At 38.6% G+C, this 22,281-nt stretch overlaps 1 protein-coding gene across 7 annotated transcripts in view; it reads left to right on the top strand.

Moving 5' to 3' along the window:
- Nucleotides 1-19,673, top strand: part of LIS (WD-40 repeat family protein / small nuclear ribonucleoprotein Prp4p-like protein) — a 34,643-nt gene extending 14,970 nt beyond the window's left edge. For 4 of the 7 annotated variants that reach the window (XR_016102404.1, XR_016102405.1, XM_088955569.1 and 1 more), the window contains exon 6: nucleotides 19,374-19,673. Coding sequence is in view for 4 of the 7 variants with exons in the window: in XM_088955569.1 (XP_088811695.1) it covers nucleotides 19,374-19,468 (95 nt within the window). In the remaining 3 variants the exon portion in view is untranslated. The remainder of the gene's footprint in view (nucleotides 1-19,373) is intronic. The other 3 variants (XR_016102406.1, XM_088955571.1, XM_088955572.1) reach the window with 1 other exon arrangement.
- The last annotated feature ends 2,608 nt before the right edge of the window (nucleotides 19,674-22,281 follow it).

Raw genomic sequence — 22,281 nt, forward strand, 5'->3', positions numbered from 1 at the left:
TTAGCTGAAATTATGAGTGTTCATGACTTGGTTCGGTGCAGTCGTAGGCTATTTGGCCAATCAAATTGACTTGGTCAGGTTAGGGAGTTGGTCAGTTGAAATCGACTAACCTTTTGTGAAAACCGATCCACTCAAGTTGTATTGGTTTGGGTTGATTTTTTAGTTTGGTCAGTCTGTTCAAAAGATTTAAACTTAAAAATTTAATTTAATTTTAAAAATTACAGTGTGATTATTAAATAATAAATTTAAAAATTAGATTTATGATATAAAACATTTTAGACTTAGAATTATGGGAAAATTCCCACTTTTTCATATTAAAACTTATATTTAATGTATAAAATATTAATATATATCCATGGTTAGGCTGTTCGATTTTGGTCGGTTTACAAATGGCCAAAGTGGAACTAATCCAACTTGGTCGAATTGGGAAATTTTTTAACCAAAGCCAACCTAAAATACTAGAAAATCGACCAACTCGTGTCGAGTTAATTGGGTTGGTTTGTTTCATCAGTTTAATAAATAAACCTAACTGAAATTAATTATGTTGTTTTTGTATTATTAAAAGTAGTATATAAAATATGAATAATTATTAATTATTTAAAAAGTTGAAAATATAAAACAATTGTATACTCTTATGTGTTTCTATTAAGGTCATTTATTAGAACACACTTTTAGAGATGACAAATTTTCCCATCCCCAACGGGGACCTAACTTCCCCGACCCAATGGGGTTGGGGGTGGGGATTGTTTTGATGGGGCGGGGGTCGGGATGAGGATTAATAGGAATCCCTGGTCGAGGTCGGGGTCGGGGTCGGGGATGGGGATTGAGTTCCCTGCCCCATCCTGACCTCGACTTTATATATATTTATCTGTGTATTAAATGCTATTTATATTAAATATACTATTATATTATTTTATTATATATATATATATATCAAAACATACTTAAAACATTATTTATAATTTAAAATTTTTATTTATTTTTAATAAATTTATTTAAAAAAAATACTATTATTTGAAAATATTTTGGGTATTCGGGTCCCCACGGGGAACCAATCCCCGTTAGGGATCGGGGATGGGCGTTAATTTCAGAATCGAGGTCGGGGCCTTAGGCCCACGATTTCATTAAGGAGTGTTTGTTTTGCCCTTAGGCCCATGATTTTTTATTCCTAAACAAAAGTGAACAAACATAGCCCATACCTGTGTCTTATTCAGGGCAAAAATGGTACTTTTATTTTTATTTTCTTTTGATTAAATTTATTTAAATGAACATTAGGTCAACACTGTCATTTTCCACTGTCAACTAATGGAAGATTGATTAAATCCATTGCAAATTATAAGTGGTGTTTTAGTAAAATGCTAACTATAAGGTTGATTTTAGTAAATCCATGAAACTATAAGGGGTATTTTAGCGTATGACCCTTTTTATTATTTAGCTTTCTCTTAATAAATCCTGTGCATCGCACGGGTCCCCGCTAGTACCTTTTTTTTGATCAATAACACTTTCATTAAATCATCAATAAAAGATTTACAAGAGGAAGACAAACACAATTATCTTCCAAGAGCAACAAAGAACCTCAAGAAAAGGAAAAAAAAAAAGAAAAAAACACTGAAGTTACAGCTTAGTCCAAAACAGTGAATCCCTTTCTGCCCCTTGTTTAGCTAAACCACCAGCTAGGGAATTAGCCGATCTTTTAACCCAACATGTTTTAACTTCCATCTCCTGCACCAGCCACTTGAATTTCCTCCTCTCATTGTTGTACTTCCATAAGCCATTGTGATCTTTAATTAGGCACCCTATCACTACCTCTGAATGCCCTTCAATTATGAGTTTCCTGATGTTCAACTCCTTAGCTTTCCAGACTCCATCCATAACATAAAAAATCTCAACTCTAAGGGAGTCACCCACTCCAATTGGGCTTGAAAAAATGGCAGAAATGACCCCATTTTCATCTCTAAAAGCACCACCAATCCTCAATTGTCTCGGATTTCCCCTACACCCATCAAAGTTTAATTTCAAGAATCCACCAGGTGGAGGGGTCCAAGCCACACTCATTACTGACTTGGTCTGTGTGCAATTTGCAATTTTACCCCACTTTCTCAACATATCATCCACAGTGTAATCTATGAATAGCTCCAAAGATTTCAACCACTATACCGCCCTAATATGTATGATAGCCCTCAGATCTGCTGCTCCTCAGCTTCTGAGAATATCCTGGAGTTTCTTTCTTCCCAAAGTGTCTAACATACTGCAACCCTTAGTCCTCTCCACATAGTCCTTCCCCTTTTTATTCGCCACCTGAAAAAAGAAGGGGAAAAAAGGCCCTATAAGTCTGATGGAGGATTCCAGCTACATCCAAATAGGGAGAAAGCCCAATCTCAAATTGACCTTGCAAAATGGCAAGACACCAGTAGGTGAAAACCAGTCTCCCCATCCGCTTTACAAAGAACACACCACTGAGGTGACAAGCAAGTATTGGGTCTCTTCTTTTAGAGTAGATCACTAATGTTGATTCTTTCTAGACAGGCTTCCCAACAAAAACTACCAACCCTAGGAGGTATTGCTCTACACCAAACCTCATCAATAGGGAAAGGGGGGAAAGTAGGACTGGTGGAGTGACTTAAGACTTTGAAGAAAGAAGCACAAGAAAAGATGCCATTGGGGGTTGGTGTCCAAATTCTAGAATCTGCTCTAGTGGGGTCCAAGACAACGTTATCAAGAAATGCAATAAAGCTCGAAATACTGTCGAAGTCTGAGTCCCTCAAATCCTTTCTTAGACCCAAGTTCCACCCAATCCCAGAAGTGGTGAAAGACGAGATTGACTCATTTTTCAAATCAGAAAGAGCATACAAAGAAGGAAACTGATCCTTTAGAGGGGCACTCCCCACCCCAGGTTTCTTCCCAAAATTTTATGGAGTTACTGGAATTCAAATCATACCTGATATTAGGGGAGAAAACTGGTAGCAGGTCATGAATGACTTTCCAAGGAGAATTGCTTGTGGTCCTAGCTTTGATTCCAACGTCCCATCCATTGTGCTCCAGCCCATGTATACTTGCCACTATTCTAGCCCATAGCTTCTCCTTCTCCATAGGGAACCTCCACAATCACTTTCCCAACAGAGTTATATTTCTTCTCCTAATACTCCCAAGCCCCAAACCACCACAAGTCTTACTCCTACACACTATCTCCCAGCTAACTCTATGATCCCTCTTCTCTTCTCTCGGCTCCAACAGGAAATCTCTCATTAGTTTCTCCAATCTGTTAGCAACCTTCACTGGGATTTTAAACATCGACAGGAAAAAAGATGGGTAAGTTAGCAAGCATGGCCTTAATTAGTGTAATTCTCCCACCAAGAGAGAGGTAGTTCTTTTTCCAAGATACTAGTTTTTTTTCAAACCTTTCCACCACCGGGTTCCAAAAGCTCTCTCATAGGATTATCACCTAAGTAGTTCAAAGGCCACCCTGAGACTTCACACCCTAGCACTTAAACACTCTCCCTGATCTCTCCCTCTTCCAGATTCACCCCCACGACACAGCTTTTCCCAAGGTTAACCTTCAAGTTGGACATTTGCTCAAACAGTTGTATCACCGACTTCAAGTTCCTGATAAAGCTCACATTACCGCCTTCACAAAACATAATCGTGTCATCAACAAACTGTAAGTGAGTGAGGGGGGTTTCCACTCTCCCAACTCTCCAGCCTTTAATGAGCCCCCTAGAATATGCTCTGTGAATCAGTTTCCCCAAAACCTCCGCAATTAGAATGAACAAGAGAGGAGAACGGGGTCTCCTTGTCTTATACCCCTATTGGTTGGAAAGAAATCTACCACTGTCCCATTTACTAGCACTGAATAATGATAATTCTGGACACAATCCATGATCCACTTACACCATCTAGCCCCAAACCCAAATTTAGTCAAAAACTTTCCTCAAGAAATCCCAGTCCACTAAGCCTTTTCCAAGTCCAACTTACAGACCACCGAGCTGGACTATCACAGTTATTTCTTACTCTAGAAAGAGCTGCCACCGAGCTGGACTGTCACAGTTATCAAGACTGAACTGATTCTGTGAGCTGGTTGTTGTTGCCGATTCAATTCAAATTAAGTTCATCAAGAACCCCAGTATCTTGGAAATCTTATTAAAATCTTAATTGGAGCCTTTGCATGATGGATTTCTCGAACCTTGAAAGCAAGAATGCTGCTGAATATGGATAGATTTTGGGAACCCCAATCGATTCTATGTTGGCTGTAACTACAGTTAAACTTGATGGGACCAACTACTCAGCATGGTCACAATCAGTGAAAATCCATATTTGTAGCAGAGGGAAATGAGGTTTTATTTCTGGGAGCAAGAAAGCTTCTCTAGAGGATGATCCATCTTATGAGAGATGGATGCAAGACAGTGATTAGGTGGCTTGTGAATTCAATGCAGCCACAGATTAGTCAACACTATCTTTGGATGAACTCGTCTAAGGAAATCTGGGATAGTGTTGCAGAAACTTACTCTCAGAAGTTGAATGTTGCCAGAGCCTACAAACTGAGGAGTGATGTGAAGAATCTAAGGCAGGGGGAGAAGTCACTTGCAGCATACTTCTTAACCCTAAAATCTCTACGGCAAGAGATTGATTTGATAGAGGTTGTGACATGGGATACCCCTAGATGCTGAAACATACAGGAAATTAGTTGAAAGGAACAAGGTCTTTGAGTTCTTGACAGGGCTGAATTCTGAATATGACATCACAAAGCAGAACATTTTGTCAAAGGAAGATGTTATCATTGTCTCAAGCATATGCTTTGGTCAGCAGTGAAGAGAGTGGGAGGCAAGTGCAGGTTCAAAGAATCAACATCAATGATCATTTTGCAAATATGAGAATTAAACCCAAAGGGGTTATAGGAACTCCAGTGGCACAGGAAAGGAGGTGGTTTGTGAATGTTGCAAGAAGTTGAAACACACCAAGGACAAGTGCTGGAAATTGCATCCCAGTCTTGTCCCTATCCAATTCCAGAAGAAGAATGATAGTAGAAAGACGAGAAGTGCACATGTAGCCACAAGTACAGATACAAAGGTTGAGTCAGCCAGTGCACAATTGGCAGCCATTCAAGCTGAATATGAGAAATTTGGAAAGATGATCAGCCAACTTGAAGGTGTAACTTCATCATCCAACCCTTCTGGAAGTTCAGTCACCACCGCATTTGCTCACTCAGGTATAAGAACTTCTGCTAACCATGCATCCACCTCAGGTAATCCCAAGATCCTTTGGATCGTAGACTCAGGTGCTTTTGATCACATGACAAACCTTTTCACTTTGTTTGTTTCATATGATTTGCTTCCTGGTCGTGACAAAATCACCTTAGCTGATGGTTCTCTTGCCCCTATTTCTGGCAAGGGAACTGTCAAGCCTACTGACTCCTTACTCTTATCTTCCACTCTTCATGTACCTAAATTGAATACAAATTTATTATCTGTAAGTAGCTTGACCAAGTCATTGAATTGTTGTGTAACATTTTTTCCTTCTCACTGTGTGTTTCGGGATCTGGAATCTCGGAAGGTGATTGGGAGTGGCCATGAAGCGAACGGAATATACTTGCTCGACACTCCTGGTCAATGCCTTGATTATCTCAAGAACGCTGCCTTTGGTTCTACTTCTTCGGAGTCAGTCAGTCGAATTTTGTTGAGTCATTGTCGTTTTGGTCATTTGCCTTTTTTTGCTTTGAGTCATTTATTTCCCGAATTGTTTAAGGGAGTCGGTGTGTCTAGTCTTAATTGTGAGTCATGTCAGTTGTCAAAGCATTGTAGAAACAATTATCCAGTGGGAAATAAAAGATCTTTTCCTTTCCATATTGTGCACTCTGATGTGTGGGGGCCTTGCCACTTATCTTCTATGAGGGGGGCTACATATATTTCACCCTGTTTATTGATGATTTTTCTAGATTCACTTGGATATACCTAATGAAATCCCGTGATGAAGTTCCAAGACTTGTGAGGCAATTTCATGAGCTTATTTTAACCCAATTTGATACCAAAATTAAAGTTTTCAGATCTGACAACGCAAAAGAGTACTTTGAAAAGAGCTTATCCTTGTATCTCTCTAACATGGGGGTTATTGGCCAAAGCTCTTGTGTTAGAACCCCTGAACAAAATGGAGTTGCTGAAAGGAAAAATAGACATATTGTTGAAGTTGCAAGAAGCCTTTTGTTTGTCTCACATGTTCCAACAAGATTTTTGGGAGATGCTGTTCTTACTGCTACCTATCTTATAAACCGTATGTCATCCAGGGTTTTAGGGTTTAAATTCCCCTTCAGTCTTCTTCATCCGGACAGGGATCTTTTTCCGATTCCTCTTCGTGTGTTTGGTTGTACTTGTTATGTTCACATTCCAAGTGCCCAAAGACATAAGTTTGAATCAAAAGCCCACAAGTGCATTTTCCTGGGTTATTCCCCCACACAAAAGGGTTATTGTTGTTTTGATCCTAAGATTGGTACTCGGCATGTCTCTATGGATGTTACCTTTGATGAACTTTCACCTTTTTATGGTTCCCCTCAAGAAGGACATTGTCAACAGGGGGAGAGTTTGTCACAAATATTTGCTCTTCCTCTTCCTATCCCAGTTGAGTCTCTTGGCAAGCCTGTATTCTCACCAAATGAACCAAAGGAGGATCAACCACTTCATTCATCCTGTCCTGGTTCTCCTATTTCTTTACCTCCTCGTCCTACCCATAATCCAAAAGTGTACCAAAGGGAAAGATCCTAAAATGAGCAAGTTGTTTCCCTTACAACAAATGAGGCTCATATACTCCCAATCACAGATGGGATAACAGGTTCTGCTTTAGCCCCTTTGGAACCATCATTCCCAGATCTTGATGTCCCCATTGCTGTTAGGAAAGGAAAGTGGAAGTGCACTGCACGTTACATTTCCAAACGCCTTTCTTATGATCTATTCTCTCCTTCATACTTTACTTACCTCTCTTCAGTTGCTTCTAACCCTATTCCTAGGTCTGTATCAGAAGCTCTTGGGATTCCAGAATGGAGAAATGCCATAAAGTCTGAAATGGATGCTCTATACAAAAATGATACATGGGAAGTGGTGGATTTTCCTGAAGGGAAGGATCCTGTTGGATGCAAGTGGGTCTTTACCATTAGATACCGGACTGATGGGACTATTGAGAGGTACAAGGCTCGACTGGTTGCAAAATGTTACACACAGACATATGGGATTGACTACCTGGAGACCTTTGCTCCGGTTGCCAAGATGACATCTGTGAGGGTTCTTCTATCTCTGGCAACTCACTTTGATTGGCCTCTTTATCAGTTAAATGTAAAGAATGCATTTCTGAATGGTGATTTACATGAGGAAGTCTATATGTCTCTCCCTCCAGGAATGTATGGGAAATATATGCAAGGAAAGGTATTGAAGTTGAAGAAATCACTTTATGGACTCAAATAGTCTCCTAGAGCCTGGTTTGAGAAGTTTAGAGCTGCACTTGTTAGATTCGGCTATATCCAGACACAGTCAGATCATACTATCTTTGTGAAGAAAAGTGGATCTCTAGTAGTGTATCTCATTGTGTATGTTGATGGCATCTTAGTAACTGGTGATGATGCCTCAGGCATTCGGGCCCTTAAGTCTTTCCTTCGCACAGAATTTGAGATTAAGGATCTGGGAGAGTTGAGATACTTCCTTGGCATAGAAGTTGCTATATCTAAGGATGGGATTCTTATCTCCCAGAGGAAATATGTCATTGATTTCGTGTCTGAAACTGGAAAGATGGGTGCTAGACCAGCCCATTGATATGAGTCACAAACTTTCAGCTTCGGATGGAACATTGTTGGAAGACAAAGGGGTCTTTCAGAGACTTCTTGGGAAACTCCTGTACTTGTGCATGACTCGGCCAGATATTGCATATGCTGTCAGTTGTATTATCCAGTTCATGCATGCTCCCAGAGATACTCATATGGCAGCTGCAGAACGAATTTTGTGTTATCTGAAAGGCTCTCCAGGAAAAAGGGAATTCTATTTACTAAGCATGGTCATATGAAGCTTGAAGCTTATACTGATGCTGACTGGGCTGACAATATTGATGACAGAAGATCTACTTCAGGGTATTGCAGTCTGGTGGCTGGTAATGTTGTCTCTTGGAGGAGCAAGAAACAATCAATTGTGGCCCAATCCTCAACAGAAGCATAATATAGGGTCTTGGCTCATGGAGTCTCTGAACTGTTGTGGCTAAGGTCATTGATGGAAGAACTTGGGATTGATCATGACAAACCAATGACATTGTACTGTGATAATCAGGCAGCCATCAACATTGCCCACAACCCAGTACAACATGATAGGACTAAGCATATTGAGGTTGATAGACACTTTATTCGAGAAAAAGCCTCTTCGGGTGAAGTGTGTATTCCATTCATCACTTCTGAAGGACAATTGACAGATTTTCTCACCAAGGGCATTCTCAAGGCAAGGCTTCAGCATGACACTGGCAAGCTGGGCATGATTAACATCTATGCTCAGCTTGAGGGGGAGTGTAGAGGAGATGGGACGAATGGCTCATAGGCTGTCATTCTATGTTATGTTTATGTTTTTTCTCTGTAATGGGCCTTATTCTGGGCCCGTACTCTTACATACTCTGTTTTATAATTTCTTGCCCATCCAAGGGCCCCTTTGTAATATTTCAAAGATTAAGTTAATAAAATGATTTAGAGTGTTAGAGGGAGGTTAAGTTCGAACCTCTCTTTTCTAACTCTCTCATTGCCTCTAGCTCTCTTCCTCTCTCAACTTCTTAAGCTTCTCTTGTTCTTTTTCTGGTTTTGTATCTAATTTCAAGCTATTTTAGACTACAAGAGGGTTGTTTTCAACTAAAATATGATCAATAATTTGTCTTCCACTCACAAAAGCTCCTTGATAGTGTGCAATGATATTTGGAAATACCTTCTTCAGTCTCAAATACATCACTTTTGCAATGATCTTATACAAGCTATTAACCAAGCTAATTGGCCTAAAATCCTTTGGGTGGGATGCATCTTTTATTTTTTTTTTGGAATTAAGGCTATAAATGTAGAGCTCACACCCAGATTGACAATTCCTCTCCTGAAAAACTCCTCAAACACCCGCAAAAGATAATCTTTCAAGATATCCCAACAGTCCTGATAAAAAGCCATTGTGAACCCATCCGACCCTGGAGCTTTTGTTCGATCCATAGAAAACACAACCTCCTTTGATCTCTTCTAAATTAAAGCTTCTTTCCAACCTTCTCCTGTTCTCCACCCCTACATCTGGCCAATCCAATCCTTTTACCCACACCCTTATACTCACAGGCCTTCTTAGAATAGATTTGAAGTGCTCCACACAGGCCCCGGCAATCTCCTCATGTTGTACTAACTCAACTCCATCTACTATCAATTTGGAGATAAATTTCTTCCTTCTCCTGCCATCTGCTAGAGAGTGGAAATACCTAGTGTTTCTGTCTCCCTCTTGCAACCATTTACATCGAGATTTTTGCCTCCAGCTAATTTCCTCCTTGTGCAGCCAGTCCTCTAACTGTCTTCTCAAATCTCTCCTGAGATCTTTGTCTTCCTATCCAAATTCTCCCATTTCTTCTTTAGGGTCAAGGCTTTCAATCTTATCCACCAGATCTCCCTTTCTTTCTTCTATCCTCCCAAACTCCACTAAATTCCACTCCTTGATTTTTGCTTTCAAGAATTGTAGTTTCTTATGGAATTTCATCCCCTCCCATTCCACCAGTTGGTTACACTCATACCATCACTCCCTCTCTTTGTTAGTAAACCCTGGATGAAGTAACCACATATTTTCAAATCTAAAGGGGGTAGGACCTCCACACCTTTCCTCCTTACATAACACTATGGGCCAGTGATCCGAGGTCACCCTTGGGAGAGCTCTACAAGGCAAGGTTCCCCAATGTTCTTCCCAATCGAAAGAGAGCAAGAATTTATCCAATTTAGAGCAAATGGGTCTAGATTGGAGATTTGACCATGTAAATGTCTAATGGGCTAGGGGAATCTCTTTAAGCTCAATGGCATCCACAAAACCGTTAAACTTCCTCATGCTTTTTGTGACCCTCTGATTAGACTTATTGGATTCCTCTTAGAATTTGATCTTATTGAAATCCCCACCCATGCACCAGGGTCCATCCCACAACCCTCTAACATCAGCCAATTCCTCCCACAACTCCTTCCTCTCTCTGTAGTCATTCGGTCTGTAAACATTTGTGAGCACCCACATATAATCATCCTCTTGCTGCTTAAACTTCATGGAAATCGAGTACTTTCCGATCAACTCCTCCAAACCTTCAATCACATCCCTCTTCCACATTGATACAATCCCCCCGGAAGCACCCCACGAGGGAGCAGCCACCCAGCTAATCCCTTTGGCTTTCCATACACTCCTTGCCCATTTGTTATTAAACTCCATTCTCTTAGACTCTTGCAACAACACAATGTCTGGGTCATACCGTCTTATTACCTCTTTTATTGTCGCTCTCTTTCTTGCACTCCGAATTCCCCTCACATTCCAACTAAGAATCTTCATTCCGCTTCTTTTTTAAACCCCTTGCCACCTACCCACTACTTTCCCCCTTTCCTTCTATCTCCTTTTACCCCAAGCTTCTTGTCTCCTTCTACATCTCTCTTCAATCTCTCTACTTCACTCAATCTCCTCTTCTTTGTTCTGATCTCCTTCTTCCTCTTCTGTAAGCTTTGTTTCAATACATTCAAATCTTCCAACCTACAACCCAACTTCCCTACAAATTCTTCTATCATATCTTCTCTCACCGAGTCCTCCACCCCTACCCTTCCTACAGAATCCCCTCCATCTCTGTCCACCTACCCTTTCTTCCTCTCCTCTGGCCCCACCTCTGTTCTTTCCTCTCCATCCATCCTCCCTCTCCTGTTACCTCCCTCTTTCCCTATTCTCTCCCCGTAGCCCTCTCCATCTCTACCCTCTTTCCTTTCCCTCCTCTCCACTAACCCCTCTCCTCTTCCTTCCTCCCCTTCCCTCCTCTAGATTAACTTTCCTTCCACTTCCTTAAACACTCTTTCAATGATTTCCCACACTTTTTCACTCCTATACCTTTCTTCCCACACCTTTCCACTTTCCTTCCTTCCCCTCTCCCCTTCCTCAGAGAGCCCGCCTACTAGCTCGGCTGCATATTCATGGGCTACATACAGGACATGGAACAAAAACGGAATCTGGAACCAAAGACATAGGACACATTAGTAGCACAAACCGAAATCACTTGGTTACCTGGGACTGATGGACAAGCTAGAAAAGGACTGCTCCCGGCCTCCCTCTCTTGTTCTAGAGGTTGGTAACCATCTATCTCCTTGAGTTGGTTGGGAAGTACTTCTGTCCTTTGGTGTCAGCCTGGTGATCTTTCCACTCTACCCCTGGTTCACCCCTAGGTGGTGTGTTCCTGCCCTGCTTCCGGTTCTCCCGGTTTGCCCCTTCTGATAATCCTTGCACACTCTGTAGTCTTGGGAAAGAGTTAAACCGATTGCAATCTTCACCTTGAAATAAACTTGCAATATTCCACCCATCCATGTCACCTCCAGCACAACTACCTTCGTCGATTACGCTGCCACACTAGTACCTTCAATAGAAAAGTCCTCCGATTCTTCATCTTCTTCACTGCACTGCACCCAACCTTCATCCTTCTCTTCCCTCTCTTCAGTTCTTTCCCTAGCGTATCTTGGATTCAGCCTCTTTGAGGAGCATTGCAAGGGGCTAAGCTCCTTCAGACTTCATCGGGAAACCCACTGCAAATCTCGCTTCTTCTCCATTTTCCGCCACTGCGCGCATTCCCCCCCTTTCTCGTGACTTGGGACGATGATAGACCATTAACATCGTCTATCAGCGACCCAAGAAGAGTCCCCATACCCCGACCCACGTGACATTTTAAGTTATCACGTGGGTCCTTCAAGTGGAGCCTCCTTTCAGTGTTACACCTACCCGACCCGCCCGCGTGACCTTTTAAGTTGTCATGTGGGCCCTTCCAACGCTGTCCCAGCTCAACCTTCACCCCACCTGACCCACCCGCCACCTTCAACGGCTCGGATCAAACCTTTCGGCTCCCCAACCCATCCTGCCTCTTCGGCACATCAGCATAAGAAGAAGAGCCCACCATTAATTTGTTTAATTCAAACCCATTTGAATTAGTTTCCTTAATTACGTTGCTTGTCGTTTGGTTTTCCCCAACCGGCTTTGTAACCCCAAAAATATCTTTCATCTGCTCCACCTTTTCATCTCCCAACCTCTACCCTCCACGTGTCCACCACCCAGCCAGCTCATCATCTTCTACCTTAGGAGCGCCTTCCCACCACGACCGTTCAACTTCGGAAGCCACCCACACCTTGTACCAGGCTTCATCCGAGCAGATTTCAAAGAACCTCGACAGGTTCTCATGCCTTACCAGCTACCTGTAACTCCACGACACCCAGATTTCGTTTATCAGCTTTCACCAAGATGCCTCCCAGACTTTGCACGATGTGCTCAAGAACAGAGTCTCGCCAGAGGTGAAATGGAAGGCCTACAAGCTTCAGCCGGACACACCCATCTTGGATTTCGACTTCATTGCAGATTGGGCTCCAGTTCTGAACCTGTATCAGACCTCCATCCACCACAACTGCTTTAAAACTTAGTTCCTGGTCGCCTACATCAAGCATGGCTTTCGTCTCTGCAAAAGGGAACAGTATAGCTTCACTCCCAATACCTTTCTCCCCTGCAACTGTACTCAGAACCCTCCTCCAATCTGTCACTCCTTTATCAGCCACTAGCACCCTTCTTTTCTTCCACTCATCCTTCCCTGCTCCTACCAATAATCTACGATGAATAGAAGCGCAAGCAAACACCATTTCAGTCAGAAGGCCTTGCACTTCAACACTCCCAGAGGAACTAATCGAACCTGCCCCCTCCTGAACTTTTTGACCCTGGTCTTTGGATTTTTGACCAGTTCTCTTCACCCCATCCACTCTCTTAACTTCCAAGGCTACAAGGAAAGACTGTAGCACCTTCACAAAATCCATCCACCCTTTCCGTAGTCTCCCTTCCGGCACACATAGCATTTGCTTTCCATTTGTTCCAAAAAACTCCACCACAGAGATAAACCATCCCTTTCTGTTTCTTTTCAATTCTGTTACATATTTCTTACCTAGAACTGACATTGAGTTTTTCCAGCTATTCACCTTACCAGAGTTGATAGCCCCATCTATGAAACCTTTCATCCAGACAATGTCTCCTTTGACACCAACACAGTCGCCCTGTTATTCTCTCTGATTTTCATTGCATCCTCACCTTTGATCGTTTCCTCTTCGAACTTGAAAGTATTGGCTTCGATCGACACCTCAGACCTCCACCTTCCTACTACTCTGAACCTTCTCTCGTCCTCCATCTACTTACCTCCACCTTCCTCCACCACTATTTTCAGTGTAATAAGCAGATCCTCAAATTCTGTCTTCTCAATCATTCAATTGTAGGTTTTTGCCCATAGATCTGTAGACTGGAAGAAATCCCTCTTCCTCGTTGAAACCTATTTGAATCTTGGCATAATTTTTAGTCCCCGCTAGTACTTTCTTGAAAGAGTACGTTGCCACTTGTTTGGATGAGAAGGCTTGTGGTTTGGGGCCTTTGTTTTAATTGGGTTGATCTCAGGTGAACCTCTCTCCCTTTTTGGGTTGATGCACAATCTGGTTCTCTAACAATAAAATGTATAGATGAATTTATAAAGTCTATATGTTTGAATATTGATAAAAAGTTTATATCCTTTTTTTTAGGATCAGTGAATTGTAGGATTTATTAAATCATAGCCAAAGATAGTACAATTTAGGGAGAGGCACGAGATGCTACCTCCCCTCTAAGGAGGGGAGAGGGAGGAAACCATCAATCCTTTAACCCTTTAGTTAATGGACATAACAAAGGATAAAAAAAAATTACAGAGAAGCCCAATACAAGGTAAAAAGTTTATATCCTTAAAAATTATTTAATTTAAAAAGGTTCAAAATTATTTTTGTTAATTAAAGCTTGTGAATAGGGGTAGATCTAGATATTTGGCTTGACTTGATAGAAAAACCATGAAGCCCGAGTTTGGACTTGAGCTCAATTTGAGCTAGAAAGATGAACTCGAGTTTGGCTCGACTCAAAAGCTCATATTGTTTAAGCTTGGCTCTGCTCAAACTCAATAGTGAGCCAAGCTTCAAATAAAAATAAAAATTATACATGTAAAAAATTAATAATTATACATATAAAAGGTTATATATATAAATTGTAATATAAAAATTATTTCTTATTATACATATAAAAATTTAACAATATTATATATAATACAAGTTTGATTAAGCTCGCGAGCTTCATGGATGAGTTTTATTGGCCTCATGCTTGGTTTGAATGTGAATTTGATTTAGGAAACCTATTGCCAATTAAAAAGAAGATAACTGGCCTTTCTCTGAAATATGCTTGTATGTGATATGGTACTTGTTGTAAAATGTAAACGTGTTCAGGGGCGTATTTGTCATTTTATATGTTATCTCCCTAATATAATAAAATAGAATTGGGCACCATAAGCCTCATGATAATAATTCTTTCTCATTCTCATTGGCATCTGTTCTATTCTCTTCTTTCTATTCTTTTCTCGTTCTCATTGACTTCTCTTAAATAATCAAATAAATTATTGAGGAAGCAAGAACGTCACTTTATAAGAACTTCTGAAAAATAGATTGTGCTAGTTGGGTGATTCTCTTTTTTCTTTTTTTTTTTTTTATCAGCAACAAGAAGAGATATTCATTCATTAATCAGAAGAAAAGAAGATACAACAAGGAGTTGTTATTACAATCAACAATCAAATAGCTTTTGCTATCCCACCCAACCCTTGCATTGCACAACATAGCCTAAAAAACTGTTGTCTATCAACTCCTTGCTTTGGCAAACCATCTGCTAGACACCTGACCTAGTAAGTATCAAACAATTTACACCTAAAAAGGGTAGCAAACCAATTCGAAATACAAGCCAAAGGACAAGATATAAGTAGGTGGTAAGCACATAGTTGTCAAGGTGATGAGGCGACCATAGGGTGCCAGGTGACTAGGTGGTGGGATCTATAAATATAAAATTTATAGATTTCTACACTTACTAAAGGACCTAAACTATTTTATAAGTTATATTTGCTTACCAGCTACACATTACAACACTAAGCATAATCAATAAAATCTTTCATGTAAGTGTAATTTTCATGTGAAAACATAAAAATTGAACATTTGAATTAAAAGAAATAAGCAATCAGACAAGTGGCTGATCAAAAAAAAAAAGCAACCAAGCAAGTGAAGTGAGAGTAACAAGTCTAACATGGCAACACTAAAAAAACTAATAATTTATTAATTTAGTTTCATAAAACTATTCCTTTTGAGTGATTGAATGTTGACCTTGAATATATTTTTTTCTGCAACTTTGCCTTCAACAAAAAAACAAATTAAAAGAATTAATCAATCAATAAGAAATCAACTTTGCCATTAACAAATGGAAGAAGCACTACAACAAAAATAAAAAATTTCATAAGAATTCAGTATCAATCCTTTAAGGATTAAAATACATACCTTGGTTGATGCTTGGTAGTTTATGTACGAACTAGGAAGTAGCCAATTAAGAAATAATAAGATGAAATTTGAAAGTAATGAAACCATTAAAAAATAAAAAAGCATATATAATGAAGAAGTATATATCAGCATTCATCTCCACAAGTCCACAAAAACATAAATCTGAAGTTTAAAGCTTTAAATGTATCATAGACAATCTTTAAAGAAAACTCTCTATTCCCTAATTAATTGGAGTGTCTAAGAAGTAAGAACCACCAACACCTCCATTGAATGCACCAACATCATTACCATCCTCGTCATCATCATTGTCATTGTCATCATCATGATCATCTTCAACATCAATATCGTCTTCATCATCTTCATTATCTTCCATATCTTTGTCCCACATCAAGTCTTTTCTTCTTCTTCTTGAACTACATTTTTGCCTTTATCTTGTCTTCCATAATCATCTTTCCCACGACCACCACCTGTACTTGTACTTGCATCCCCACTTGCATTTCCACGTCTATCCTCTTCTCCTTGACCTATTTGACCCTTCAAGGATTTCATATGCACCTAATGCTTTATCAACTTGAGTCCATGTAAGATCACACCCTTCATAGACGGAGTCATTTGAGGGGTCTTTCCCAGTCAATCATTCATTAGTTTTCATCTACACTATCAAAACAAATAGGGTCAAACTGCTTTGGATTTGCATGCCTTGTTGTAAATCTTTCTTGGAGGTGTTGATTGTATTGAACACATACAAAATCATTGAGTCTCTTTTGATCAACCTTATTCCTCTTTTTTGTATGAATCTACATTCACAACAAAATAAGTATTTTTAACTTTTATAAATAATTTTATAACAAAACCAACCATTACTTGGAACTTACATGCTCAAAATCACTCTAGTTGCGCTCACAAGAAGAAGAAGTGCATGTAAGACCTAATATGCGTAATGCAATATGCCTAAGGTCTAGGGTGCAATGTCCATAATTATGCCACCAATCAATTACAAAATAGAATAAAATGAATTAAGACAATATAAATTTAAAATAGCAAGAGTAAAGTATAAATATAAGTTTCAAGAAAAGAGGGCTTATTACTTGGTTGTTTCATTTCACGTTGCCTAATTGCCGATTCTTTAGAGAAGGCATCATGGGCATGCTTATACTCTTCCAATTGATAAGAGATCTTGTCTTGAATTTTAATATCACTGACCATTCTCTCAATGCAATCTAGAAAGCCCATTTCAAACTTTCCAACCGGTGCTTCATCTTGTGCTTTAGCCTTATAATAAAGGGATGGATTGAGAAAAAAACCAATAAGGTGTAATGGATGTTGCACCATATTAGTCAAATGCCTATAAAAAATGTTTAAAATGGGCTTATACTCCCTCTCTTTCCCACTAAAAATTTCATTTATTTTCTCTCTTGCTCACTCCATTGCATAGTAAAAAGAACCCATTGCGGGGTTTCTCATCACCATCAACTAATCGTAAAACCTCCACAATTGGTTGGGTAGACAAAAGAGCAACTCTTAATTTTTTTCAAAACCCAATAGAAAGCATAGTGCTTGATGCTCTTAGTCCATCTGATTTGTTAGCCCATTTATTCTTGTTCCACACATCACCAACAAATAAAGCACGCAATGGCTCTTTGAAAGTATACAAACTTTGTAAAGTAAGAAAAGATGTGGCAAACCTTGTAATTGCACATCACACAAGATCTCTTTCATTTGTTTTTTCCCTCATGCGTGCAAGAAGAAGATGATGCCTATAAATAAAAGTAGTTACTTGTCTTGCCCTGGCAATACAACTTTTTGTAGACCTCAATTCTCTAATGTCTTCCAACATAAGGTCTAAGCAATGAGCAGCACAAGGAGTCCAAAATAAATTCTTCCTCTTCAATCTTAAAAGATCACCGACAACAACATAAGCAGAGTGGTTATCAGTAACCACTTGCACCACATGTTCCTCCCCCATTTCCTCAACAACTTTATCAATCAACTCAAATGGAAAAGTTGTATTATGGACTTCATTTGATGTATCAACTAATTTTAGAAAAAATAGTCCCTTTAGGAGAATTCACCAAAAAATTGATTAATGATCTTTGCCTTTTATCAGTCCATCCATCAGACATGATGGTACAACCATAAGTCTTCTAAGAAGCCTCATACTCTTTGTACATTTGCTTTGTTTTCTCAACCTCCCCTTTCAAGAGTGGCTCTCGTAACTCATGGTAACTTGGAGGCTTGTATCTGGACCCGAATTGTGCAATTGCTTCAACCATAACTTCAGAACTCTTCAATTTCACCGTATTAAAAGGAACCCCGGCTTGATAGAGCCACTTTGCTACATATTCATTTACTTTTATCCTTTCTTCCTTCTTCAGACGACTTTCAATGCTTGTTTGAACCAATTGTCCTTTATGCCTTGCTTCAACAACTTATTCTGAACTTGGTCTCACAAAACTATCCATTAGGTCAACATTTTCCTTCTTTTTTGGTGGAAAGGGGGAATTTGAAGTTGGAGTGTTCCTACCACTTGAAATGGAGACACCTACTTCTATGGGTTGATTACTTTGATTGTTGGAATCCCTTTCAGATACAATCTACTCTCATGCCCCACGATTATCTTCAATGGTAAAATCATCCAATGATTTCTTCCTCTTATTCTTCTACATGTATTCTTGCATCTCCTTGGCAATACTTGCAGTAGTTTTGGGACATTTAGTAACATCCCCATACCCCCAATCAAATGTTGTTGTATCTTTTTTATTCCTCCTTTAACAACTTTACCACATAATGAGCATGAAATTGCATTTTTGTCTTCCAAGTCATGCCAAAATGTATGTTACCTGCAGGGTCCTTTGATTGAGCCTTATGCGTAACACTGCCACTTCCCTCTTCAGTTGTCATTCTCTATTTCTATTGTAAAAAAACCCAATCAGCAAATAAAACAAATTAGAAAACAAGCAAAAATGTTAAACTAGAAAATATCGTTCTTTTTATTGCATGGCTGTAATCTATGTTGATTTATTTATGATATCTTAAAATTCAATATGTATCTTTTTCGTTGACTAGTGGTTAGGCACCAACTAGTTAGGGGTGCTCACGGTTTGGTTAACCGAACCAAACCGGTACTATCGGTTTTTGGAAAACTGGTAACTGAAACTGAACCGATGCCAATCGGTTAACCGGTTGACCGATTTGGTTAATCGGTTCAGTTAACCGTCGGTTTGGTTCGTTGGTTTTTTATTTTTTACAATATATATTATAAAAATATATAAATATATAATAAAAAATTATAAATAAATATAAAATATTATATTTAAATAATAAATAATATATCATATATTATAAATATATATTTATATATAATGTTTATTTATTAATTTATAATATATAAAATATATATAATATACATAAATATATAGAAGTATATGTATGATGGTCGGTTCGGTTAATTGCCGATTTTTTATATTGGTTAACCAAAACTGAAACCTTTGGTTTTTTTTTAAAACACTGAACCGAAACCAAACCGACCAGTTCGGTTAACTGATTTTTCGGTTTTTTTTGCTCTCCCCTACAACTAGTCATCACATTGACCACAGAAGCCAAAACTACTCGTTGCCTCGTTGCCTCATTGCATTGATAATACTGCTTATGTTGCATCTTGCACCTGTGTTTTACTTTTTATGAATACCCTGAATATGGATAATGTGGCTATAAGTTTAGCTGAGTCTTTTCCTTTCTTATTTATTTATTTTTTTAATTATTATTTTTTATGTGGCAGAAGGACAATACATTGCAACTGTTGCACATGATCGCACCATCAAGCTATGGTCAAGCAGTAGAAATGACAAGGATATTAATATGGATATTGATTAATCAACCCCTGCAGTTGTCTTTTGTAATGGAAGAGATGTTTAGTGACGTAATGGAATTAGTAGAGCATCCTCTTTTTTTTTTGTATGAAATTCTTTTGAGGGATTCTGAGAACAATGTAGAAGTTGTTAGCATTGTGATGTGGAAAAGTTTGTTATCCAACCCCTAACAAAAATGGAGATAAATAGAAATTACTTTTAAGAGATAATATTCATTGCTTCAGAAAGGATCGATGAGGATAGTGTATCATGTCCCTCACAGTGCATTTTCTGAAATTAGGGAATACTATAAAGACATTGTATCATATTCCTTTTAATGGTTATTGCTTCAAGTCTTCAACGAATGCAATAAAAGACCTTTACCCATGGTGGTCCTAACTGCCAGGGCCCAGGGGTCTCTAGGGAGGGGTGGGCTGGACATGGATCTAATATTTGGAATTTTTGCACGATGTGGATTCTTATATTGAAATCTTCTCACGCTTGCCTAAGATTTTATTGTTGCATAAGAATGTTCCCTAATGTTCTCACTTTGTTTTGATCAGAGAACAAGTTTGGGCTTGGAAATACCCAACTTTCTGTGTGGTTCTATAACATGTCTACCAAGTTGGGGCCAGTTTGTAGAGCATCCAAGATGTATTATATCCAAGAGCACATAGCCTTGTTTAGAAGACTGGCTTCAAGGATTATACCGAGTGTTTTACAATGAATCTCTAAACCAGCACGGAAATTTCTACTATATTGCATCTTGTCCTTTAGTCCATTTATTTCTCTCCTGAATTCAAACAATATTTGTGATGGTTGTAAAAGTGGGGAGCGAAAATAAATGGTCTTAAGTGAAGCATTTAAAGAATGTTTTTATACTCTTATTCTTTTCTTGTTTTTATTTAATAAAAGAATTTCAAGCTTATTTGTAGTAGTGGTGAGAGAGTAAAACATCCTCTTATTTTGTGGTGAAGCATTTGGAATCCAAGAATTAACTTATGTTTATTAACACACTTTATGATGAAACCTCTTCAGAAGGCAAGTGTTCACTCTACAAAAAAGAATATAAAGAAGCAAAAAGTAATGCAAGCTAGTAACAATAAAATTTCTTACCTTTCAAAATCACTAGAATCTAAAGAGGTAAATACATGTCAACAAATAAATCCAATGAAACTAAATAAAAGCCACTGGAATAGTTTTTTTTGAAGGATTCCTTATAATTAAACAAAACAAAAAGATACAAGGTCTTCCAGTTTAGGTATCCCTTCCTGATAGTTAGATAGACAAAAAAATGAAGTACGATAGTGGTTAGCTAGATGGGATACCTTGTGGGCTGAGTAGTTATATTTCCTATTTACATAGTTAAGTATACATGTCTATATTCAGAAACTAAAGAACTGATCTTCGACAAAAACCGATGGCAGGACCAGTCAAGAGTACTCTTCTGATTCAGAGCTTCTATAACTCGTTGAGCATTCGAATATATACATACTTCATTTACATCCCATTGCGAAATATCTGATAATGCCTGCAAAACAGCAAATAATTCATCTTGCAAAACAGATGATATATCATTTGTTCTTCCTCCAATTATTCGAATACAGGATACGTTATTGGAGATAAATACAACACCATAGGAGTAAAAGAGAATATGAGATTTTACCTGCATCAATAAAAATAATTAGATCTACTAAACGGGATATATTAAGAGGGATCTTATTCATTATATGCAAATCTCTGTTAGGATTCTTTGTATTTTGGTATTGAGCTGTTTGATAAGAGCTGGTAATTTTCAGGAGAAGGATGATTGGGTGAATGAGTTTATTATTAAATATCAATTCATTTTGAGCATACCAAATGTAGGAGGCTGTAACTATCCAATTGAGAATGTTCACGAATAATGAGTTATCTTGGATCTGATTATATAAGTTTTTAATACAATTACTCCATGATCCTTGATAAAGAAAATGAAACTGGATATTCCAAAGATTGCAAATAAAATTACTCGACTGTAAGTACAATCCATGAACAGATGGTTTACGTTTTTAGCTTGTAGTCCACAAAAAGAACAAGTTTTAAGTTGATCATCATGAAAAAGTTTATCTTTAACAGGGATGAAATTATTTAACACACTCCAGAAAACGAATTGAAAACGAGGTGCTGTTTTCAATTTCCATAGTTTTTTAAGACAAAAGAACAGGTTTGGATCAATCTGAGTATCCACATCTCATAAATTTGGTTTGTAGCTTTCTTTTACTGTGAATTTGCCTGAGTTATGATGAGTCCAGATCCAATCGTTAGAGTAGGATTCTAAGAAAATGGGAGTCTTTAAAATTTTAGATGCTTCTTCTATGTTAAAAAGAGTTTGAATTAAGTCCTTGTTCCAATGACCCTGCTAGATAAGCTGATCTATATTCATATTTTTGAGACTTGGAGCTAACGGAAAAGCTAACCAAGAAAATTGATGCTGATTTTGTGTCCAGGGTCTTTGATCAATCGGGAAATTAGAATGTTCTTTAACTATAGCTTCACATTCAGAAGAAAGCTCGATTAGGAAAGGTGCCATGGATTTCCAGAAGAAAGAACTTGAGGATGTGGAGTGGGGGAAATTTTTTTTTTGATTTGAGATATTTAGATTTTCCTATTTGGGTCCATAATTTATCTAGTTCATTCAAGAATCTCCAAGTTATGTTTTTGAAGAGAGCTTTGTTTGTTAATTGAAGATTCCTAAAGCCTAAGCCTCCTTGGGATTTGGGTAACATTAAAGTATTCCAGGAACACCAATGGAAAGGATTAGGTTTAGAAGGGGAGGTTCCCCACCAGAAATTTTTTATT

Source organism: Nelumbo lutea, chromosome 7, assembly GCF_056320005.1.
Source record: "Nelumbo lutea isolate HS-2025 chromosome 7, American lotus-T2T, whole genome shotgun sequence".
In the NCBI taxonomy this organism is placed as follows: Eukaryota; Viridiplantae; Streptophyta; class Magnoliopsida; order Proteales; family Nelumbonaceae; genus Nelumbo; species Nelumbo lutea.